A 26,744-nucleotide genomic window follows, 5' to 3' on the forward strand; every position below is an offset into this window, starting at 1 on the left:
AAACTCGTGTTTGCTGCACAATGTCTAATATGAGGTTTATGTTCCTTTAGAGTAAATCAGATATGGACATGAACTGTTTTTATGACCCTAGAAATGTTTTTTTGTTGTCAGTTTTTTAAGTAACTGGGAGACAATGCAAACAAAACCAAAAAAACATAAACCACTGTAGTTTTTATGTACACCATCTGTATCATAAACAACAACAACAATCTTTTCAAATATCAAGATGAAGGTTAAATTAACCTTATATCGTGAAAAGCATAAGGACATTTATTTATGTAATATGATCTACACTGATAATGTAGTACCTGAAATTCAACTCTTCCTGTGGTCTTCTCTAGAGATTCATAGAAAAATTAAAAAAACAAAGAAACAAAAATCCCAAAACACCAGACGCTGATATCTTCAAATAAATCAAATTATTAACTTTCTAAGAACAGCATACACAAAAGCTTTCTCTTTATGGGTTCTCCTGCGGAAATCAACATTTGTCTATTATGGCCTAAGTAGGTGTTTATCTTAGTAATGCTCTGTGAGAATTTGATTATTATCCATTCTGATGATGATAAATGTGAGCTGTAAAAAACATAAAACATAATAAAGTTTGGGTACAGGGCACTGCGACAGGTACAAGGGAAGAAAAAAGTGAACAAGACATGGTTTTATTTCAAGTAATTTATAATCTGCTCTGTGGGGTAAATACACAAACAGATGGTTGTAATACACAATAATAACTGCTCGAGAGGAGTAGAAACCAAGTACAAGGAAGCACAGAGGAGAAGGCAGACAACGCAGGGCAAGTCAGGAGAGACTTCACTCGAGACCAGTTGAATTTGGCTCTGGCTAAGATAAAGGCAGGGGGAGGGGGTAGGGGACCATCAGGAAGTATAATCAAGAAGGGGTAAGGACTGAGTGTGGGTGGAGAATAGGACATATCGGGGGGGGGGGTAGGTGAAGATGGGGGCGGTGGGATGGTAAGACTTATATGAAGCCAGATGATGAAGTTTTATGCCAAGCTAAGCTGTTTGGATCTTGTGTTATTGGGCAGATTTGTTTTGTAACAAGACATTGGTGGCAACATAAAGGATGGACTGCAGAGGACAGAGACTGGGCATCTGTGCATATGTGGGGAGAAGGGGAACCAGAAGCAGCAAGCAGAACAGGAGGGAAGGGGGAAGGGCAAGTGTGACTTGTGGTGACTGTGGGACTTCAGCAGGGAGGGTAACCTGTGACAGAGGTGAGGATGGGCCTGCGAAGAACAGAGGGAATTAGGTGGTTCACACTGCAAGACAGTCATTCATTAACAACAAACTACACAACTTCAAGGCCACAAGAAAGTGTGGGGAAGGAGAATTATGGTGAAATTAACATAAATTAATGTACATTTTCAGTGAACTGTATGTAAAAGGGGAAACTGAGAAGGGGCTGAAAAAAAAAACTAACAGGTAAACAAACATCTTATTTGCAAATCGTGATACAGTTTAGTTAGTGGGTAACACAAGAGCTAAACACTGATTCAGAAATATTCTATCAGCAATGACTGTAATCAGCTGATTTCTGGACTGGGTACACACTGATGGTGTATATTATATTGCTTTGAAGGAGCAATCTGGTAAAGGGGTGTGATTACTGATTAGAAGGTAGAAGCAAAGCGTCATTACCATTCTCATTGATCTGTATGCAACCAGAAGTGCATAATCATTATGATCTGATGTTTCTAAAATGCAAAGGTTGAAACTCTGTCCTCTATGCTGGTATTAGGAAGCGGAGTCTTTGGAAGGTAATTAGAATTACATGTGGAGCCCTCAGGAATGGGAGTAGTGTCCTGAAAGGGGTCTTGAGGGAGCCTGTCTCTTGGCCACGTGAAGACACAGCAAGACAATGGCTGTCTGGGAACCAGGAAGCAGGTGCTCACCAGACACTGAACCTGACCATGTGGGCACCTTAGCTTTGGACCTCCAGCGTCTACAACTGTGAGATTTCTGTTCTTTATAATAAGTTCCCTAGCTTATGGTAAAAATACAGCTGTCGGAGCTGACCAAAACAATAATTATTAACTTCTCATTTCGATGCATTAAGATAAAACTTAATGATATTCTTTTGATCTTACTCTCGCAGTTTGGCAAAACACGGACAATTAGTAAAGGATGTAGAAAAAGTTAAGAATATGGCTGTTTGGGCATTACCCATTCTTTATCTGACATGGAACAGCAATAGCGTTCCAAAAGGGGGAAAGGAATGTAAGATCACGCAGTCGCTCTCTCTGCAGGGTGATTTATATGTACTAGACTCACATAAGTCAGGGATTTCCCTTACTGCCTTTCATCAGTTATTTGTGTTCATGTCTTATCTCCAGAACTAGACTATATAAGCTTCCTTGAGGACAGAGAGATATAGCCACATGGATAAAGCAACATAAATTTATTTTTTTATTTAAACAGCCCAAAGAGTCTTAATTTATCTTCACCTGTCTTGGTGCTTCGTAATGTTTTCCAAATATATTATTTCCATTTTTCCCCCCTGTGGTTTAGGGTCACATAAACTGTCTGGTTATTATTAACCTATTTACCACTATAATACTATTTTCCTGAATGTCATTAAACTAGATTCACAAAGGCAACAAAGCCCTAGGATTTTATATTAATAACAGTTTGGGCAAAGCAGCTTTTCAAGCCTGATATTACACGGTTTATATTTTGTTGATCCCTCGTAGCTCTTGGTGTTATACTTTATATGTAGCAGGTGCTCATTAAATATTAAGCTATTGATGAAGATATTAGGTAAAGTTATTTTAATATCACTAGAAATCTTCTGGGGAATATGCAGATGGTTGGAGGAATGCCTCAAGATTGGAAAGGAGCCAGTGAAGGACTTTATTAAATAAAAGAAGAAGGATGAACCCCCAAAATAACATTTGTACCCTTTGAGGGGCAATGTTTGCAGCTTAGAAAACATGATCTTGCTTAGCTTAGTTATGTATAAGAGGTTTAGCAGCATAAAAGTGTTCACTTTAAAATACAGAAAAATTTCATTGTAAAGTTGCTGACAAAATTGTACCCCAAATACAGAAGTGGAAGAAACAAGACCTACTTCATTTTAATTTAAACTCTCTGGCATAAGAAGGGGCTAAAAGCTGGCTGCCACCAAGGAGAAGCAGCGAAGCAGGGCCAAGAAAGTTCTGCCCTGATGGTTACACAGGAAGTCAGGAGGACGAGTTAAGTATTTCATCAGGAACATTCAGGGAAGGCAAGGCCAGTTATATGAAAAGGTAGCATTACTAGGGCCTTCCAGATGATCCTTCCAGACCATCCCTTCAAGAAGGCCGTGTCCTCCACTCCAGTCCTCATCTGAACCACCAGATGTGATCACTAATTAGGGTGTTCACTGAGATGCTGGACTAAGCTGTTAGAAGCCTGATTTGAGGGTTTGAAGAGTGGAAGAAATGCTTTCAGATTTCGAATAGAGGGAACAGTCACAAACAGACACATTTTTAAGGCAGATATAAAGAAATTCCTGGAGCTCAGCTTAATTGCGAGGCCCCTAAAAGCTTCAAAAGACCAGAGCTATATGTGACTGAGCCTGAAGTCCTGAGCTGGGGAGGTTTGGGGATTTTTGTTTGTTTGTTTGTTTGTTTTTTTCCTGAAGGGGAAGGTAGAGAGTGAACTCATGAAGTCTAGGGAGAAGTTGCTAAAGCAGCAGAGTGAGTGTAAATGTTTATGTCTCCATTTTATTTTTAATTTTTAAAATTAAAAGACTAAAAAAAACTTTGTTTCAAATAGCATTTTTAAATGTAATATTAGCATATAAATGTAGGACAATAGTATATAATTTATATTCACGTGTATATAATTTAGAAGGTTTGATTATTAAAAAAGAAAAACCTAAAGAATAAGAAGAGTTTCATCTCTGAGACTCAGCTGTTATATCCAAGAAGATGGCCATGATTGTATCTTGGATTCAAGACAAGAAATCAGCTGAAATGTTACCTCTGGTCGTTCAATCTTAAAACAGCAGGCAGAATTTATTTGGTACTGCTGTAAGTGCTTTACATATATTTTCTTAATCTTGGCAAAATTTCATGAGATAGGTATTCCCATTCTTCCCACTTTTTAGACATGAAAACTGAGGCAAAGAGAAGGTAAGTAATTTGCTACTGATTACAGTGGAAATAGGTGGTGAAGCCAGAAATCAAAATCAAACACTTTAAATCCAGGGTCTCTGCTCATATATTCTCTATTTTGCCTTCTGAAGCAGCAACCCAGTCACTCTGTAGGGACTTCATTCTGTTTTGATTTTCTGCATAGCGATGCTGATTTTCTTTATATATATATATGGCTCCTGTGTCCCACTATACTGGGACTCCCATGACAGTAGGAATCATTGTCCAGTTTGCTCTCTGGTTCACACCACTTAGTTGGTAGGAATGGTGCCTAGTACATAATAGATACTCAATACAAATGTGTGAGATAAAAAAATGAATCAATTATTGCTATATGTTTATCATCTCCTGAATTTCAGGCATGAAAGAGTGATAAAAACAGTATTGAAGGCCTGGTTTTCAGGCTGTGTTGGTTAATGCAGGGGTACTTAGGATGACCAGTTAGTTGAAGATAAGGGGGAAAAGGGGTGGGCAGGCAGTTTGGGGATTATCTTTTCTTCTAGCAAGGAAGTGTTACTTTATGTGCATCAGGATCAAGTAGATCTGAGTCTAAATCTGGACTTCCTGCTGGTTGGGTAAGTTTCTTAACCTTTTGGAAAAAAAAAATCAGTTTCTTCAATATGCAAAATTGTGATGATAATAGCAATTAACTCACAGGGTAGATGTGAGGATTAAATGGGGACAGTGTGCAAAACAATGCATTTAATAGCTTTATGCAAAATATATTATAGAGACTATTTATTCTATCAACTTTTTTTCCATGCAGATCAAAAATATTGCTGCTGAGTTTGCCCCAGTACCAAAGCACATACTGTAACCAGTAACAAACCTGTCACTTTGGGTGTTTGTTTGAATGCATACCTATGTAGACAATTCAGATGACTAAAATGTTTTTATCAAACATACAATCTTGTATCTTACCTACTAGCCTAATCAGACATATTTTTATAAGTTATTTGCACTTCAGATTTTCGTTTTGTCTAAATGCACCATCAGATTGAACTGAACGGTATAAACCAAACTAGAACTTCTAATTTCTTAAAATTAGTTGCTTGTAGAACTTTTTCAAAGACCTCTCCATGTCCTCTGTGTCCTCTTTGGCATTTCCACTTTCCCATTCATCCCATAAAGTGGTGGAGTCTACTTTTTCTCCCTTGGAATATGGGCAGGCACATTTCGACACACAGAATGTGAAAAAATGACACTGTAGGGCTTCTAGAGAACCCTAAGACCTCAGAGGCCCTGTAACTTCTGTTTTTATCCACTTAGAAGCTGACCATCACAGAAAGTAGTGTGGCCCCCTTGCTGGAGTGATCGTAGAAAGGGACAGACATGTGTGGACAGTCCGAGCTATTCCAGCAAGCTCAGATGGGCGACGGAATATGTGCGTGAAGCCACGATGGGTTCTGTGGCCCGGCCCTTTCCCTCCAGCTGTTGCTGTGGAGCACAGCGGTGAGCAATCCTTGCTGGGCCTTAACTCCAAATGCATAACTGTCAACAAATAAATACTTGCTGTGGTTTTAAAACGAAGTTTTGGGGTGCTTTGTTCCACAGTAATAGATAATGGAAACTGAAATTGATGCCTGGGAGTGGAGTGCGAAGTAATAAAAACTCAAACATGGCACTGGCATCAGGACCAGGAAGGAGACAGAGGCTGTGAAGGCCGTGAGGACACTGGGTAGAGTCTGGAAGATCAATCAGTAAGCAGGAGAAAAGCAACCGGTGTTACGTGGTGGTGGAAAATTAACAAGACTGTTTCTTGCAATAATTTCAAAAATAAGAGAAAAAGTATCTAATGAACTTGTGCTCTGGTTTAGGAGATTTGCAGGCAGGATGCTGAAAGTGGCCACTGGCTTCTTTGACTGGTCTATGGATAAGGTATTCTGAGCTAAGGAAGAAACAGCTCAGTTTTAAAGCAATATTTAGGGGAGATATAAGGGCCTAGGACAATGTATTCTGATGCCAAAAGATTCTCAAAATAAGAAACAGGTTCAGAACAAAGGTCCATTACAAAGTGCTGCAAATCAAATATGGCCAGAGGGGAAAGGGCGTGGCTGTATCCCACCTTATACCCGAGCTCAGCAAAATTCAAGGTGGTGGAGTGTAGACCAATTAATTCGGCTACACAGAGGGATTCTAAGAATCTTAAGGGCATTATTAAATAGCATCTTAACTCATGTGCAGAAGTAGAAAGGATCCTATCTCAAAATGAGTTTTGAGTGAAAGCTTTTTCCTAATAATGAACTATAATTTGATATATACCAAGTGCACAGAATTTTAAAGGAGGCTGAAGGTGACCTGGTCCCAACTTTCTATAATCATTTAGAGAAAGCCACTGAGCTGCAAACAAGGGCTATCTCTTATGGAAAAGAAAACTGATTCAGAGGGCGAAGCCAAGGCCCCAGAGGACCCATCCCCACAGTCTAGGAAACTGACCACACGTGCCTGGCTGCAATCCCTACGAACCAGCCACTGCTATGTAACTCCCACATCCCCTCCTTTGGAACAGAGTCTGTTGAGATTCACCTGCTTCTGACTCACCATCATATGCTGAGTGTACATGGGACAGAAAAGCTGTATTTCTAGTTTCCAGGTATCCTAATTAGGAATTTCTCCACCTTATCTGTATCTGGACCTAATATAGACCATGAGATACGAGATTTTGAGCCTGATGTAGCTAACAAGCTGAGTATATTTTGCATTTAGGAGGAATGTGAACTGTGATCGGAGAGAGGACCTTAGTAGAATGTTTGCAGAGATGGTCACAAAAATCCTTCTAACCACCATGTCTTCTTGTAATGTGACTTCACTACTTATCTCACCAGGAAGCAAAGTTCATTTGGGCTCGTCCTGTGACTTGTTTTGACCAACAGAATGCTATAGGGGTAACACTAAGTGACTTTTTTTTATTTTTAAGTTTACTTATTTATTTTGAAAGAGAGAAAGAGAAAAAGAGAGAGAGAGAGAGAGAAAGAGAGAGAGAGAGAGACAGTGCAAGTGGGGGAGGGGCAGAGAGAGGGGAGTGTAGAGAGAATCCCAAGCAGGCTCCATGCTGTCAGCACAGAACCCAATATGAGGCTTGAACTCAGGAACCATGAGATCATGACCTGACCTGAAATCAAGAGTTGGACGCTTAACTGACTGAGTCACCCAGGTGCCCCAACACTATTGGAGTTTTAAGCCTAGGCATGAAGTAGCCTTGCAGTTCCCATTTTTTTCAACCTTTTGGTAGCAACCCCCATGAAAAAAAGTGTGATTTTCTTAGAAAGACTATGTAAAGAAAGAGGACCAGCCGGGCCCTAGCTGTTCCAGCCACTCTTGCTAAAGCAACAGATAAGTGAGTAAAGTCAGCTTGAATCCTCCAGACCCAGGCAAGCCACCCCAGTTGACCCCAGGTGAACCAGAGACAAGCTGTACATGACGAACCCTATTGTGACTGCAGAACTCTGGGGAAATAAAGGGTTGTAAGTTTTTTTTTTTAAAGGCACCAAGGTTTGGGGTGTTTTGTTACACAGCAATAAATGATTAAAGTAAACCTTGATGGACCCATTATCCCAAACTAGTTAAAGCGGTTGGATGTGGTTATATGATCATATGCAGGAAAATCACGGCAGCCTGCTATCCAATGAATACACACTGCAAAGAACTGAATAGACCTCAGTGCTACTTCTGGCTTCCTCCTTCCCCACTGTGTGAACTCAGGCAGGCCACTTAATATCTCTGAACCTTCTCTACAAAACAAGAACCATGATAGCTATTTCACAGGGATGTTTTGAAGACTGTGTCAAATAACTAACAAAGAAGCATGCTTAAAAACTATGGAGAACCATTCAAAAAGAATGAACTCTACTATTGTAACTTCTAAGTGTGCTCCTTCAGAGGTACTTTAGGCACTATCTTGCCTACTTCACATAAAGGCTCTTCTGTTTACTCTCGTCCCCTTGATAGGTTTCTGTTAATCAGCTTCTCTTTAAGGAAAGAGTCCAAGTAGCTTAAGATTTCCTAAATGAAAAACAGTACAGAAAGACACCAAATATTACTCAAGAAATGGCAAGATGAATATTATAACAGGCATTATGTATCTGTAAATGTGATTTCTGGTTTATTTTAACGGCTATACTAAAGCCCCGTGGTACAGTTAATAGTGTTATATGCATTCTGTCAACAATAAGAAAATATCCTCAAACACAATTTCTAATTTACAAGCTTATGACAGGTTCAAGCTGCTGAGAAATTGGACTTGAAAGTATGTCTTAGAGTGATAGAAGACCACTATTAACACTATCATAATTGTATACCTATTGCATCAAATCTGACATTTCAGTTTAATATATTTTGCTGAGAGAGCATACCATTATATGGCTTCCTAGAGAAATCAAATCCAACCCAGACGTTTTCACTTTTCTAATATAATTCACTGCAAGGTTTTAAAGCTGCCATCTCTTTTTTCCCTTTTTTTCAAAAGATTGATGCCCTGGCATCCGTTAATTCCACAAGAGCTCATAATGGGTCAATGAGTCAGTGGTGAGCACCTCCATTAACTGTATTAATTTACACTATGTCACCTTAATGACATTTTGTCACGGCTACCTTTTCTGACATCTACATAGCTATTCAAAAGTAATATAACAACTTTTGAAGGCATTAAGGAATCTTAGTGTAAGAACTCCAGTAAGTTGAATGTCATTGTTACCAAGACTACTATAGAAAAGGGAAATAAAATAAATAAATAAAAAACTAACTAGTCTGACTTAACTCAGGGGAACTGGCTCCTGAAAGGTCACTTCACCAACACTCCATCTCTGCCCAGCTTGTATTCATTATCACAGGAAGAGAATGATCTTAATAAAGAGGGACAGACTAAAGCCATCTACTCTATTCTAGTTCTTTCTTAAACGATTAAGTAAATACAGCAGACATACTTTTCTTCACAAATGGAACTGCAGTTCCTTAAATTTATACCCAATGCTTTATTTAACAGCTTGGGGATAAGAAATCAAAAGCTTAGGTTTTTAACACCCAGTTAGAAAAGCTATTATTGCTCTTGGTAACATATTCTTCCCTGCTAAATGAAGTATTATTTTAGAGGGAAAAAAATACTGTGCGCTTTGATCAGTGTATCTAAATATGAATGTAGAAAACCTCAAGTTACTACCAGTATTACCAAAAAACTTCTCTAACTTTTCCTTGATGAGGACCCTCAAACTCTGACAGCTATAAATGGAAAGACTGATACATTTGGACACACACACACACACACACACACACACACACACTTGAAATACAGCACAACAAAAAGACTGAGAAAACATACTTGTAATGCAACTTGGTGCAATTTCAAAGATCTTTTTCAAATCAATAAGAAAAAGACATATGACCCAACTGAAAAATGGGAAAAGACTGGAGTAAGTTTACAGGTCAATAAATATATGCAAAATCCTCAGTTTCACTCATAATTAATGACATGCAAGCCCAAACAAAGACAACTCCATTTTCACTCACCGGATTAGCAAAAATTACACCATTTATTAAAATAGTGATGAAGGGGGCTGTGGGAAAGGAGGCATCCTCACACACTGCTCTAGGGAGTGAATTACCATCTTTGTGAATAATGCTTTGGCAATATCTTTCAAAATTAAAAATGTGTATAGCCATTTAGCCATTAATAGAAATTATCCTTTACATATATACCCAAAGTTCATCAAGATGACTTTGCAAGGGTGTTTACTACAGCCTTGTGTTTAACAGTAACAATCAGAGAGAAAGACAAGCTATCTATAAACAGGATTGTTGATAAACAATCGTCAAAATAAATTATTGTGTATGTGCACAATGTGCAGCCTTTAAAAAGAAAGGATCTATATGGAAAAATATTCAGGGTACACTTATCATAAAATATGAAAGGGAATGGAAGGTGGGAAAATCCATGCAATGTCAACCTGGGGAAATGAGCTTGTTCTGAACTAATTAAGTCCAGGGTTGGGGGAATAGGTCCTGTTTGTATTCAGCACAGCTGCTTGAGGATAAAAAAAGAGAAAAACCTCCCCAGATAGTGATGGCCACTATCATTGGTGATGTGAGCCCCAGGAACCAAAGGAACACAATGGTAACAAAATGTATGCATTTCTTAAAAGTTCTATAACAGGAATATGCCGGGAGAAATCCTAGCAGTTTTAAGCGGGAAAAGCCTGGTATGAACATTGGTCATCAGAGACTGACCTGTAACTTGGTGAGATATTTTTGGTGATAAGAAGCATCAATAAAGTTCTCAGGATAGAAAATAAGTCTAAAACTATGTAAATTAGAGTGATTAACTGATCTGTGAGTAGGTTTGCAAGGGTAGATCTTTGAATTAGGCTGAAAAGCCAATTTTCTTTTTTGTGATGATGTCTAATAAGAGTGAGCAGGCATTTTCACGTGAAAAAATCTGATACAATGTGGATACAGCTCCGAATTATCTTTGATAGCAATAAACAAAATGTATGGATTAGCTACACACTTGTTAGATCCATTTTGTTTGTTTTCCGCTTTTGAAAAGAACTGAGCAAAGTTGTACTCATCCAGTTTTCTTACAGTTCCACAAGGTTGTAATTGCCTTGTTAAAAATGTTTGCAATAGATAAGCAAAAATATGAAAATTTTGACTTTAGTTCACTGCCTTTTGTTGGATTAAGACCTTAAGTGTAATAATACCATAATATTTTTTTTATCTAACAATATGAGTGGCAGTGATGGGGAAAAATCTGCCTTGAAGAAAGAGGGTTTAGGATAAGAAACACATATACCTATGCAATAACCTGATCATATCTCATTATCAGAGAAAAAAATGAGAGAACAAATGTATTTTATTGTTTTGAATATAACTTTTTTCTTTTCTTAAACAAAGCCTATGTAAATGAATAACAAATCTTTGTGTTTAACAATAGTTAAGTAGTACCAACTGTAAAATTACTCTGCTCCTTGGCTGTTCCTCAGTATCGTGTGTGTGTTGGTTTAATCTAATGTGTATTGTTGCATAGTATCCCCAGGCACAGTCAAGTAAAAGCTAAGGCTGTACAGAAAAGCCTACATTTTAAATGGGTCTTGTCATTAATGCTTTATTAATTGCCCCAGGCTACATAAACCCAAAGCTGGGCAAGCTATAACAATATGACACATTAAGGTCAAATCCAATTCCTGCTGTGTTTTATGGAATGGGCCAAATATTGAGTTAACAGCAGGAAAAGCAATTTATGGCCTTTTCTTTCCATCTCCAGATTATTCGATCTAAATTAGATAGGAATTTTTTGAAATAACAAAAATACCTTAACTGAATAACATAAATGAATTCTGAATCATTTTCTGTGATGCTCATGATTATTTCCTCTCTTTTCCTTTTAGGTTAGATGTGCCACATGATTTTAAAGTACGATGGAAGAAAACTGTAGTATAAAATGTCTTATATAGCCAATTAAATTAAAAAATCAAGATTTCAGCACTTTTGAAATTAAATTAGTATCAACAAATAAAAGAGCCTACCTTTACATCAGAAGTATCTCTCTGACTGGTTCTCCATGACCTTGCAACCGATGAGAAGGTTCGATCTGGATGGTCAAATTTTCCATCATTTGCATTGAGGAAGAAGGTTGTGAAAGGTTCCTGAGCAAAAAGAAGAATCAGGAATTTGACCCTTTTGAACACAACTGGCCTTGTTCCACCCGAAATAAAATATGACTGTCTTTGAAACCCTCACGAGGTCGGAACAGTGCAGGGACCTGGAAAGATGCCTACATCCAGGAGTCAGGAGGTACCTGTCTGGGCCTGACTGGGCTGCTGAGGCACTTGTCACAAAATGTCGGTCCATTTTGCTTCTTGGGCTTCAGTCTTCTGACCCATAAGATGATGGAATACTAGTGCTCTATGATTTAATGATGAATGACTTTGCATTATTATTAGTTTATAACTCTGAATTTCTTTTTAATAACTAAGGCCATACATAATAAGAAAACCACTCTGGCACTGTTCACTGCACTGTGGAATTGGGTAGGGAATGGCCATCTTAGATTACCTATGAAAGTCCACTAAAGTACTTGTACAGTATTACGGTCTGACGATCTTTTTTAAAATGCAAAGTTCTGCTTAAAACCCTTCAATGGCTTAGGAGAAAGTCTAAAACTATTCAGTTTGTCTTAAAAGGTCCTGAATGATCTGGAAACTTATCTGTCTTCTTCCCTTCTTCACATTCTAAGGTTATGCCACATTGCTCTCACTTCCTGTCCCTTGTAGGTGATGTTTGCTCTGCCTGGTACCAATTTATTCCTTTCCCTCACCATCCTTACTTGACTAAGTTCTTTCTATCCTTGATGTCTCAGCCAAGATGTCATTTTCTCCTGACTTTCCTTGATTTGCCAAGCTCTCCAGTATGAAAATACAGGTTGTATGAATATAGGTTGTATGAAAATATACAACCTATATTTTCTAAATACATCACTGGAACACTTGTCACACTATTTTGTAAGTGATTTGTAACTTGTCTATCACCCCCTCCCCCACATGAACAGATTCCATATCTGTCATGTTCACTGTTTTATCTCCAACACTTAGAACAATTCCTGGTACATAGAAGTTGCTCAATGTATAACCTGGCAAAGAAATGAATGAAATAAAGTTAAGTGCAAATAAGACTAGATAAACTCGAGTCCTTTTGGTATTGTGTCATTATTACCTCACAAAAACACAGTGTCTGCCACCCAGTACATGTTCCCATGGCAGAAAACCTAGGGATAACTATCACACAGTCCTAATCATTTAATTGTAATGTTTTTGTGTGTGTAGTTTTTGTGTTGGGAGAAAGACATTATTTCTGATGTCATTAAATTTGTTTCTGAAATTTATTTTTTTTTATTTTATCTTAATGTTTATTTGTTTTTGAGAGACAGAGGGAGACAGAGCATGAGCATGGGAGGGGCAGAGAGAGAGGGAGACACAGAATCCGAAGCAGGCTCCAGGCTCTGAGCTGTCAGCACAGAGTCTGACGTGGGGCCCGAACCCACAAACCGTGAGATCATGACCTGAGCCGAAGTCAGACGCTTAACCGACTGAGCCACCCAGGCACCCATTTCTGAATTTTAAAAGATTAAATGACATTCATTCTTACCAAGGCTTTCTTAGTTTTAACTACAGGTATAACACAGATAAATATACATTTCTTTTTCTGTGGTTTGATTCTTTCTTAAGTCTAGGAGGAATGACATATCACCCCTAGGTTTAATAATGCTAAGAAACCTCCACAACATTTTCCTAAATGGTTATTTTTCTTTAACATATAATCCCTCTTAATTCTTGTATGTCTACAAAGCATGACTTTGCCCCTTTGAACGTCTCTTGTTGCCGTTAGCTGTAAGGCAACAGCTACAAACACACATTTTCCTCAGTCTCCTCCTGAAATTTAGTGTGGCTAGATGTCATCAGTGTTATAAGTTTGTAACATATCAGCAATATTTTATGTTCAGTATTGGATGATAGAAAAGTATGATCAAAGATATTGGAAGAAGAATGATATAACACTAAATAGAGGAATGTATTACTGATTCACCTGTCAATCAGATAGGCGTGCAGGAAGTCCATATTGCTGTTTAAGATTTTAAGTGACATGAAAGACAAATTGATGTCACTGAAATTAAGTTAGGAAGAAAAATTTTTTGAGATGGCCTTCACTAATTAATTTGCTTTGTAGATTTTTAACTCACTATTAAACATTAGGTAATTAATGTGGTGTAGCTTATCACTAAATTACATTAATTAAAGTAGGGATCAAAACAAGTCTAGAAGTGGCAATGGTAAACGGAATGAAAAATGACAGGTCTAAATCTGAATCTTGGTGGAACACACCATTTCCTTCTTTTAGGCAAGTTATTTAACCTTATGTAGCAATGTTGAATAACTATGCTTTGGTTCCTTCATCTGTGTTAATTGGGAAGGACAACACCTTGGGGATAATTATGGGAATTAAGTACAATGAGATAATATTGGGAAAGCTTGGAGTGGCTCACCTGACACAGAGTTATAAAAATGACAACAGCTTTATGCACCGTGTCGAGTATTCACTGCTGGGCCTCATACCAGACTGCCAGTTCACCAGACAACCTGACCAGACTCTTAGTGCCTTAGGTCTCATTCATCTCATTCATCTCATTCATCTCTGCATCCTTAGCACCAAGTATTGTGCTTGGCTCACGGTTTGTGTTTCATAAATGTTTCTTCAGGGGCACCTGGATGGTTCAAGCGTAGGCTGTTGATCATGGCTCGGGTCATGATTTCTCGGTTTATGGGATGGAGCCCCACTTTGGGCTCCTGCTGACAGTGTGGAGCCTGCTTGGGATTCTCGGTCTCCCTCTCTCTCTGCCCTTCCCCTGCTCCCTTTCTCTCTATCTCTCAAAATATAAATAGGGGCACCTGAGTGACTTAGTCGGTTGAGCGTCCAACTTTGGCTTAGGTCATGGTCTTGCCATTTGTGAGTTCGAGTCCCTCATCAGGCTCTCTGCTGTCAGTGCAGAGCCTGCTTGGGATCCTCTGTCCCCCTCTCTCTCTGCCCTTCCTCTGCTTGCTTGCTCTCTCTCAGAAATAAATATAAAACAAAAGATTATAAAAAAAAGTAACTTCAGAATCCACTTCTTCATTATTCTAGGATGCCAATGTAAGGTGCTTTTATTTTTTTGTTTTTCTCTGTGGGTCATAGGCAGGGATTAATTTACAGGGATGGGACTCGTCTCTACAATTTTTAACCTATTACACTGAAGTGAGCGAAGACCCATTCATACGTGCAAAACCTTACTTTTTATCATCAGCCACTAAAAGCTGATCTCTATCCTGACATAAATGATAAAGTCCTTCCTGGTTTTCAAACCTTAACAAAGGTATGTCAAGAATAGCCCAGATGGGCATAGCAAAAAGAAACGTGAAATTAGAGAATTGCTTTTGTTTCTGGTCATGAAGTCTATGAAACTGGTGGCACCCAAAAGCAGAGAATACTGAATGCCACATTCCACAGTTTTAAGTAGCTTTTAAAAAGATCTGATTAACAACTGTTTTAGGGTCACATAGTACATTACTGACACATATTGTCATTATTCCTGAAGGCCTCCAGCTGCAACAGTGGTCGAGTACGAATAGAAATTGATAACCTATTTGTTTCTAAGTGAGTATTGATCTTTCAAGCTCTGATTACCATGGAGATTACCTTTTCCCATGTGTTTCCTTATTATGTTCAAGGCACAGTAGAAAGCTTTTCTTTTTCCATTTAGGCCAACATAGAGGATTAAGTGGTATATGAAGCTTAAGAAACTTTTATATTTTTTCACCTAATATGCTCATTTGACCATTTTCTACATATACATTACCACAGTAGATGATTTAGCATTACACTAGAAAAGCTCTCTGTTTGCAAGATGTACAAATGAATAAATATTAAGTAGAAATTTCAGAAATTAAAATGCTGGCATTTCTTGGGCTTTAACTTCCTAACTTCCTGTTAGGTCCTGCAATACGAATGGTTGATAGCATTCCTCCTTCTCCTAACTACATCTACCCTAAGATCACTTCCTATCTTCCAACACTGCTTTAGTACTAGAAAACCAAACTAACTAGGCCTGCGCTGGGTAATACCTGTCCCGCTGAATTTTATCATCACTTTTATCCCCTGCAAAGATACCACTAACAACCTTTCTTGCCTTTCAATGATTACAGATTGATCAATTCCCTACTGGGCAATCTAACTCTGTTCCCCTGTTTCTCTTCTCTTCACTCAACCCCTTTATTTTCTGTCTTCTGTAATATTTGCTCCATAATCTCGTAAGTCTTTTCTTAAGTCCCTCTCCCCTGTACCTGCCTTCTTTTCCTTCCTTTCATTTCATTTGAAGCAAATCCCATTCATGGGTAATGGGTAGGGTTTGGTACATAACTATACCAAAGAAGAGATGTATATCTTGAAGTGACACGAAGCATAATAAAGATCAAAGGGAAGGGAAATAAGAGCTACTGAACACCCTTCTGTCCTCAGCACTATATTATCTCAGTTAATTCAGTCCTCATGATTATCCTTCAGAGTAGGTATAATGGTTCCCATTTTACATTTGAGAAATTCAGCATTACATTCTAGGAATGGAGGAACCGTTATTTGTATTGTACATTGTTTAACTCTACAAGTTTATTTTCTCACATTGCTTTCAAATGAATCTAGATGTATCTTTTAGAATCTTCAAAAAGACTCTTGTAACTAACCTATATACTTATTATAAATCAGGCGTTTGGTTAAAAATTCCAAATCTTTATGGAGCTTCCTCAAAAAGTTATTAATAGAACTATAATATGACCCAACTATTCTATTTCCGGGTATTTGTCTAAAGAATACAAAGAGACCAATTTGCAAAGATACATGTACTCGTATGTTCATCGTAGTATTATAATTTACAATAATGAAGACATGGAAACTACTTAAGTGTCCATTGACAGATGAGTGCATAAGGAAGTTGAGGTACATTTACACAGTAGACTACTACTCAGCTATAAAAATGAATGAAATCTTGCCCTTTGTAATAATATGGATAGACCTTGAGTGTATTACATGCTAAGCAAAGTAAATCAGATAAGGAAGGACAAAGATTTCACTCATATGGAACCTACAAGCAAAACAAATGAACACATGAAATAAAACAAAAACAAATTCGTAGATACAAAGAACAGACTAGTGGTTCCCAGTGGGGAAAGGGTTTGGGTGGTGGGTGAAATGGGTGAAGAGGGTCAACTGTGTGGTGGTGGATGGTAACTAGACTATGTAGGGAATACAGATGTCAAATCATAAAGGTGTATACCTGAAACTTACATAACAATATATTCAGTAGCATTATCTTTTGGTTTTAATTACAATACCTGCAAAAGTGTTTCCACTATTTCTTCACTAGAAAGATACACTTTTAAAGATATAGTATGGTGTGAACAGGCTCTTGGGTAGGCTTTCCAAAAAAAACCGTAATTTATTTTTAAAAGTCCCAAATTCCAAACAATTAATTTATAAGTGAACTTTTTTTGCACAACCTATTTAACTCCCTTAAAGATTATGATTAAATATTAGACAAATGAGATTTGAATATGTAGGTGGAATACAGTGCATTTGGAAGGTGAATAGGTTACTGAGGGATGTAAAGGTCAGAGAGTAAGATTTAATTACTTTTGTGTATATGTTATACACTATATGTTCAGGGTAAGATTTAAAGTAAAAACATTCCAAGTTAAGTGTGCCTTTTATGCTGGTTAGTATCTGGGGAAACTCCAAACTCCACCATAATAGTTAATTCATCATTTGCCCAATGGCTGCTATCAAGGAATAAGCTTTACAGAGTCTGGTAATTCAGACAAGTGACTTCACTGTTAGTTTGTCTAAAATAATATTTTAAATTTAAAGTAATGAGATATGTAGTTGATTAGCATCTTAAAGCAGTTATTATCATTGTTGTACTCAATAAACTGATTGAAACAAATAATGAGTTTAATGACTTTGGGTCCAAAAGACTTGAAAGGTAAAGGGCAAATACTTTCACCTGTGTTTTGTCTTTTTGAACAAAGTCTTAGCGACATGAATCTTAATGCATTTTCTACTTCTTAAACTCCATGGGATAGGAGTGAGGAAACCACAATTCCCTGGGCCATTAGGTTAAACACTAAGCTATTAGACCAGGATACTTCTATTTATAACAGCATGACATAAGATGTGTCAGCTAAATGAGTCCCCATAAAAGCAGTCCTATAGATCTGTTCCGTCCAGTACAGTAGGCACTTGCAACATGTGACTCCTGAGTACCTGAACTATGGCTAGTTCAAACTGAATGTGCCCTAAATATAAAAGACATTCTGGATTTCAAAGACTTAGTAGCCCCCAAAAGTAAAATATATCATTAAAAATTTTTATGTTGGTTAAGTGTTGAAATTATAACACTTTGAATATACTGGGTTCACAAATATGTTTGTTAAAATTAATTTCACCTATTTCTTTTTACTCTTACATGTGGCTACTAAAAATTTCAAATTACGTAAGTGACTTGCATTCTATTTCCATGGTGCAGCACTATTCTAGGTAACACTAGAAGAGGATGTGTAGAATGAATGTGCATAGAATTTCTGCCAGACTCTTGTACAGATTCCAATTTGTACTCCATTTCACTGGAATAATACATCAATTCAAGGATGAATTATCATTTATGTCTTGAGGAAGTATTTAGCTTTATTAGAGATACAAGATTGTTAACTTAAACCAAGCTGTTGATAGCAAGTATTTTTACAGATTCACACAAATAAGTCTTCTAAATCTGGCTTCAGTCTAATTTGATCGCACAGAAACCACCAAATACCAATTTATATATTTCAAAATAATATCACATATATAATCTCAATTAAATCTCAAACAACCCAGTTGAAATGTTCTTTCTGAAATGATTCCTGATTTTTTTTTTTTATCACCAAAATACCTGAGAAAGGTGTCTTACTCTCCTTATGGCAGTGGCTCACTACAGCAATGACTGTCCCTGATGGAACCCAAGGTGATATGAAAAGACCTCCCAGGCTGAATATCTCTGGTTTCACTGCTTTCTAAAAACTTCCTTTTCTAACGGTTTTGGAAGTCCCTTTGAGAATGAACTCCATGAAGCCAAATACACAGGAGGTATATCTCAAGGGTTGCTTAAGCTCCAGTATCCCTTTTCTTGCTCTGTAGAGTGAATTCTAAGCAGCAAATATAACTTTAACTTTACTGACACACTTTTTCTCTAGGTTTTTTTTTAACCCCTTTGCTGATATTTTTATTATAACATTTGTAACATGCACTGCTAATCAGTAATTTCCCACTGGTGGTGGTAATGACTGAGAATTTGGTTTCATGGTCTCACCATTTGGTGATCAGAGAATTTATTAGCCTTTTTGTTTTCCAGTCTGCCTATTTGTGAGCCCAAATCAAATAAGAACATATTTTATGTCCCTTGTAAAGGACACCAGCTCCTTGAAATCTTGACTGGTAATTTTTTGTGTTTCTGTGTTTTGTTTTGACCTGTGGCTGACATTACAGGATAGAAGCTATAAGTCCTCAATATATTTGTGTGTCTGTAATTCAGAAAAGCCTTTAACTCTTGTGTGAGTGTGAAGCATTTCCCTACATCTGGAGTGTATTAAAAAATTATTACAACCCATAAACCAAGGTACTCTGTTCTGATTGGTTTATAGGGGTAAATGGGCACCTATTTAAATCTCATATTCCTCAAAAATTAACAGAAAATAAAGAAATAGAAATTGTTATTCTTTAAAAGTGCTAGAGTTAAAAAATATTTCTTAAGAAACCGTTAGCTCAGGAAAAAAAAAGAAACAGCTCAGAAACATCTTTATAAAAGAATCTGAGTTCACGTAATTAAGGTAAATCTTTAGAAAATTAGACAATACTTTGGTCTAAAAAAAGTTTTATGTATTTTTCTTTAGTTTATAATTACAGAGTTTATTTTTAAAATAAGATTTGGGTTTATTTTCTCATAGGTTAGTTAAACTTAAGTTAAAAAAAATTTTTTTTTTAACATTTATTTATTTTTGAGACAGAGAGAGACAGAGCATGAACGGGGGAGGGTCAGAGAGAGGGAGACACAGAATCCGAAACAGGCTCCAGGCTCTGAGCTGTCAGCACAGAGACCGACGCGGGGCTCGAACTCACGGACCGCGAGATCGTGACCTGAGCTGAAGTCGGCCGCCTAACCGACTGAGCCACCCAGGCGCCCCTAAACTTAACTTTTTAAAACTACTCATACTGCTTTAAGATTATAAAAAATATAAAATTTGTGTTAAGTTAAACTGAGTCATAATTCTGACAAATCTTTTTTTGTAATAAGAGTAATTACAGCATATTACCTATCAGTGATTTACAAGCTACTTAAAAGATACTCATACTATATTTGTGGTGAGTTCAATTTGTCCCCATAACAGAGAGAATGTTTGAGAAAGACCTCCAAACTAAAGCTGTCATTTAGGCAGAGAAAAAAAAAATCTTTGAAAATAGAAGATGCGGTTCCAGGTACACACATTTTCATGTAGGCTACTTTACTGATGTGCTTCTGAGGCAAATCTGTCTCATGAAAAAGAGTGGTCTGAGCTATATTTTGGTAAGGAGAGAAGACATTGCTGACTATATTGATTTACAGATTTGGGTTAGCATTCCATAATACTCCTTGGTTGCTTATAGTAAAAAAAAAAAGGTGGTGGGGGGGCGCCTGGATGTCTCAGTCAGTTAAGCGTCTGACTGCGGCCCAGGTCATGATCTCACAGTCCATGAGTTCAAGCCTCGCGTCAGGCTCTGTGCTGACAGCTTAGAGCCTGGAGCCATTCTGTGTCTCCCTCTCTCTCTGCCCCTCCCCAGCTCATGCTTGCACTCTATCTTTGTCAAAAATAAATAAACTTAAAAAATTAAAAAAAAAAAAACCAGACCATCTGACTCCAGTAACTGCTCTTAACTAGACGGGATTGAAGAAGGCAAGACGAAAGGCAAGAAGATTTGTTAAGGGCTTCTGCAGTAATCTAGATGAGAAATAATGGGAACTTAAACTAAGGAAATGCCAGGGTTAATAGAGAATGGAGACTGCGGAGATATTTAGCTGAGAACCTATCTGATGTGATATCTGATTGGATGTAGCAGGCTGCCAAAACAGAGAAAATATCTAGATCATGTTAACTCTGTGAGCGATCACATCATTTATTTAGGTTGGAAATACAGGAAGAACCACAACAGGTTTGTGAGGAGATGAGAAATTCACTTTTGGAAATGGTGTTTATGGTATTATGAGATGTTCAGGTAGAAATATCCAGTAGGCACTTGAAAGTAATGGTTGGGAGCCCAAGAGAAATGCTTGCAATGAAGACAGAAGCTGGAAGTCGTTAGCTTATAATTGAATGGCATAGCCCTGATAAAGTATACAGAAAAATCCTGGGGACCAGAAACACTGAGAAAAAAAATACCTGAGCATGAGACTGGGCAGGGCAGTTAGGATGGTAGGAGATAAAGCAGGAGAGGATATTGTCTAAGGAGCCATGGAAGGGAAGACTTTCAAGAAGAAGAAAGTGAACAATGATGCCAAATGCTTCATTCAGATAGATCACGGTATGAGATGGGAACCATAACTTGTGACTTCTGCAACAACAATTCAGTGAAGTGATGGGTGTGGAAGCTGAATAGCCAGGTTAAAGACTGAATGAGAAGCGATGAGCAGAGATGAGCCTAGCACAATGCAGTTTAGTGGCGGCTGTGTTTACATGTGACTATGCAGGGAGAGAACGTAACTGCAAGGTTGGTGGGGATGGCAAGGAAGCTTGCATGGATGTGCATACGTGTGCATGCGCGTGCATGCGTGTTACGTATGTATGTGTATGTGTGCGTGTCTGTGTGTGTATGTATTTGAAAGATCAGAGAGACCTTCATGAGTTAGGAGAAATAAAAAAATAACAGAAAGAAGACTTTCAAACATTTAGAAATTGTTCTTGAGGTATACTGTCCAAGAAGCAAGACTGAGAGGGCCAGGAGAGAGTGCCAGCTTGCGACCTTCAGTGGACAAAGGAAACAGTGGATATTAAGGATGCACTCCGGGAGTCTGGTTCCTTTTATAACTGGTTTAGGCTTAAGAAGCTCACAATAATCTATCTTCCTAACCCGATTCTGCAAATGAGAAAACTTATTTTCAAAAAGGATTCAGGTCTTGCTAGAGTTTGAAATCTCTCGTTTCTACTTCACTGGTCTCTAACCTTTGTTTAAAGCAAATTAACAAGTACAGTAATTTAATGAAGATACTCACAATTCGAACAAGCCAGGATAAGGTAGATGTTGCTGTTGAGTAATGTGTATTATAATGGTAGGGGGGGCTTTGATCATCTTCCCATGTCTCATACCGTTCTGCATAAAACACAGCTCTCTTTGGGTTCAAAGCACCGATTGGCTATACAAAGAGAAAAGAAGACTTTCACTTAATACAGTCATATTAAACATTCTATATTATAACTATTTATCCTGAAAGTATTTACCATCCATTCATTTAACCATAGAGCATAAAGAAATTATTTTGTATTATGTTTCATCAAATTTGATTTTTATATTGATTACTTGCTAAAAATCTCTCAGGAGGATGACTTATATGTGCACAGTTTCTGGATTTACAAAAAGTTTCAGTAAACTGGATTATTAGGAACGATCCAGTTTAAACTATCAAGGCAAAACCAATACTTTTAATGCCATTTGCCTGCCTCCGTAACAATAATCATAATAAAAGTTTAGCTTGATCATAGGAAATCCAATGAGGAGAAAGTGAGGAAGTTGACTATGTGATAACCATATTAGAGAAAACCTTATCTTACTAGAGGGCCACCCAGATTGTGAAAGATAATAATGACCCATAAGGAAACCCTGTTGGAATGCTAGTTCCATTCCGTTACTATACAAATGAATCATGTATACTTTTTATTAAGTGAAAGTACAAACCTAAGGCTGATAAAAATAATCCAGACAATTCAGATTCCCTAGAAAGCATTTTGTAAGGTCACTAAACCTTTCCTATCAGTACCACCACACTCCCAAGTATGATGTTAATCCCTATAGTGAAGCTCAGTATCCTGAGCATTATACACACACACACACACACACACACACACACACACATATATACACACACACACAGACACACACACATATATAAATTTTTTTTCAACAAAGCTTGTGTTAATTGGATCATTGTCTCTAACTTCTTGGCACACATAATCATTAAGAATTTCTAGCATATAGTCTTCATGATTTCAAGGAACAAATTGTTTTAGCTTCAGTTTTTGTCTGATTTTGGTTTATGGGACATGGAGTTCAATCTCATGATAGATAATAGCTGCATTATTTTGTTTTAGGATGCATACTATATATATATATATATATATATATATATATATATATATATATAGAGAGAGAGAGAGAGAGAGAGAGAGAGAGAGAGAGAGGGAGAAGAAAAGATGAATACTAAGTATAATATAGAACTCCTTTATTCAAAATTTAATATTACTAGTTAACTATGAAGTTCCCCCCAGGGCTTAATTTTAACAAGATAAGTAGTAGAAAATTAGTGTTTCAATGGGACAAATGGTGTTACACAAGAGAGAAAGATTTATTTATGAATTGCTTGTAAGCTTTTTCTTTGGGTCCCAGGGGACTAATTCAAATAACACAATGATGTCAGCAGTTAAAAGTCTGTTAGAATTTCTATAATAAACTCTCACTTGCAATGGCTCTTATCTTTAACATTAAAATTATTTGTAAACTATGTTCATTTTTCTTTAACCTAATTATAACTTAAAGACTAAAAAACTTATTAAAATTTTTTTTTAAACTTTGGTTTAACTTAATTATTCAAAAAATATTAAGAACTTTTGTTTTAATATGTTTCTAAATGTTCGAAGGCTTAAATTTTCCTTGCTAAATTTCACTGTTCATCTCTCAAATCTTTTTACATAGAAACAAAAAGGCTATGTCATTTCATTAAATGTCATATAAAATATTAATAATATTTAAAACAAATGTGTCATTAATGTTTTGGTAAAAGGGTAATGACTACAGTAGAACGAATGTGAGCTGTAATGGAATTGACATCCTTTTTCATTTAAGATGGCCAACATATTTTATACTTTCCTAGATGTACAGACGTTTGTTTTTCTAACTCAGTATTAAAAGTCTATTTTTTCAAAGCATTTAAAATGTTTAATACCTTGTTCTGTCTTGAATATTTTAATCGATCTTTCACACACATAAAATGTCTGCACGATCTGTAAAGATTGCCATTATTTGAGATTGTTGGTTCTGTAAGACCTCACAAAACCTTCTTGAAAAAGGTAAAAGTCCTTCCTCTAATATTTTCCAGCCTTCTCCTCAACTACTGAAAAAGGGATAAAATAAATATTTACACTTTTAAGTTTACTCAAGTTTCATCCAATGTCATTTTACTGGAATGTTTTAAAGAATAATATTTTGTAGGAAACAGTTGCACAGTATTAAAGTATGTATATGCCTCCCTTAGTAACTTCTTAAAATACGTTTCCAAGTTTGAATTTTTATCTAACACATTTAGGAATGAATTTTATAAAACAAAATGTATATGATCTAATTTGTTCTTGTTATTTATCTATAATTTTGTTCTAATAATCAATTAGCAATAAATCACGTAAAGGAAAAATGCTTCAAAATGTCTGAGAAATGAAAATTTCATCACAGATGACATATTTTCTTATGGGATCCAAACATATAGTGTGTGTGTGTATCCGTCTATCTATCTATCTATCTATCTATCTATCTATCTATCTATCTATCATCTACCTGCCTAGAATTACCTACTGACCCATGTATAAGTTGATATGGTGGTAAGTATGTTATCGTTTTAAAATTTGAGCAAATAATGCAATGTCAAAACCATTGGATTTAGCAAACGAATAAGGCAGGAATTCTGGTGAAAAAGTAAAACTTTACTCAATAAAATGTAAATTTTACATTTACAAGTAAATCTATTTTGTAATCTTTTCTCATTTTTACCATAATAACCATAGCAATTGTTGCCAGTTTCCATTTCTCACAAACAGTAGGCTTTTAGAAACAGCCACCTCTATGCCTTTTAGGTGTTTCCATATGAACAGGTTTAATTGAAAGTTTACAACCTGCTATTAGATTTATTATGATTTTGTTCTGGTCAGTTTGTATGCCACAATTTGACCCTGTAACAGATAAAGTGTAGCAGATCGCAGTGCAAAAATGAAAAATAAAAATCCCACTTCTGCAGCACTTTATTATTATGATCCAGTTTCTCAAACTGCTACAAAGTGTACATAGCTTGCAAAAAGAACTATTTTCCGTATAAAATTGGTGGAAAATTATACATGTAACATTAAATAAAACACAATTGAATTTAAAATGTTCTTTTTTTTTTTTTTTAAGTTTATTTACTTATTTTGCGAGAGAGAGAGAGAGAGAGCGTGAGCGCGCGCGCAAGCACACGGGGGAAGGACAGAGACAGAGGGAGAGAGAGAATCCCAAGCACGCTCCCACTGTCAGTGTGGAGCCAGGCGCGGGGGCTCGAACCCACCAACCATGGAGATCATGACCTGAGCCAAAATCAAGAGTCAGATGCTTAATTGATTAAGCCACCCAGGCACCCCAAAATACAACTGAATTTATCAAAGAAATGGTGTTGAGGATTTTCTCTACTCTATCACTCTATTTCCCCTGTTTGAATATTAAACAGAGACATTTGTCTCAGTCTTAAATACCACAAAAAGCTTTGTTTTCCTGAAAACAAAAAACAAAAAACAAACCTGTGACTTTATTATATGGAGCAAAGATCCTGACAGATGCTCATGGAGATTTACGTTATTAAAGGCTCTGAGAAATACTATTATAAAAAGGATTGGTTAATTTTGTTCACACCAATGTTTGTTTGTTTGTTTGTTTGTTTGTTTGTTTCTTTCTTTCTTTCTTTCTTTCTTCCTACTAAAACTTCATCCTTCTTCTTGTTTTTATAATAACTATTAACAGGCAATAGAAGTGGTGCTCCCTGAAAAGTTCTGGCTAGAATCCTTACGGTACGTATTTCTGAGTGCAAACTTTTGCTTTGATTACATTTTCCTATTTTCTTTTCTTTTCTTTTAGCTTTGACCTATCAATACTTTTCTATCTTTATAAAACCTTACAAGTTTTATGGGGCAGGTTTATAAATTAAAGAGGTAAAAATGAATAACAAAGATAATTTAAATAAAAAAACACTAACTGGGTAAATGGTACTTTATGAGGAATTAAAAGAACTTTAGAGAATGTGCAAGTCTGGGCATACAGCTGTATTGATAGGAATAAATGCATCAAAAATGAATGTGGTGCAATTGTAAATGGGATTGATTCCTTGATTTCTTTTATGGTTGCTTGGTTGTTGGTGTATAGAAATAGATTTCCACACACTGATTTTATATCCTGCGACTCTGAATTCATGATGTTCTGGCAATTTTTTGGGTTTTCTACATAAAGTATCGTGTCATCTGCAAATAGTTAAATTTGACTTCTTCTTTGCTGATTTGCATGCCTTTATTTCTTTTTGTTGTCTGAGGCTGAGGCTGAGGCTGAGGCTAAGACTTCTAGTACTAAATTAAGTAGTAATGGTGAGATGGGCATCCTTGTCTTGTTCCTGCCCACAGGGGAAAGGTTCTCAGTTTTTCCCCATTGAGGATGATACTAGCTGTGAGTCTTTTGTATATGGCCTTTATGATCTTCAGGTATGTTCCCTCTATCCCTACTTTGTTACGGGTTTTTATCAAATATCACATGACATCACTCATGTGGAATTTAAGGAACAAAACAGATAAACATACGGGGGCAGGGGAAGAAAGAGGAGAGAGGAAAACAAACCACAAGACACTCTTAATGATAGAGAACAAACTTAGGGTTCATGGAGGGAGGTGGGAGGGGGATGGGCTGGATGGGTGATGGGTATTAAGAAGGTATGAGTAAAGGGGTCCCTTGGTGGCTT

At 36.8% G+C, this 26,744-nt stretch overlaps 1 protein-coding gene across 10 annotated transcripts in view; it reads right to left on the reverse strand.

Annotated features, from left to right (window-relative positions):
- NBEA (neurobeachin) overlaps window positions 1-26,744 on the reverse strand; it is a 681,254-nt gene that overhangs the window by 64,578 nt on the left and 589,932 nt on the right. For all 10 annotated transcript variants that reach the window (XM_058687599.1, XM_058687578.1, XM_058687548.1 and 7 more), the window contains 2 exons: window positions 22,005-22,145; window positions 11,677-11,796 (listed from right to left, as the gene is read on the reverse strand). In XM_058687599.1, coding sequence (XP_058543582.1) covers window positions 11,677-11,796; window positions 22,005-22,145 — 261 coding nt within the window. The remainder of the gene's footprint in view (window positions 1-11,676; window positions 11,797-22,004; window positions 22,146-26,744) is intronic.

This window comes from Neofelis nebulosa, chromosome 1 (genome assembly GCF_028018385.1).
Source record: "Neofelis nebulosa isolate mNeoNeb1 chromosome 1, mNeoNeb1.pri, whole genome shotgun sequence".
Classification (NCBI taxonomy): Eukaryota; Metazoa; Chordata; class Mammalia; order Carnivora; family Felidae; genus Neofelis; species Neofelis nebulosa.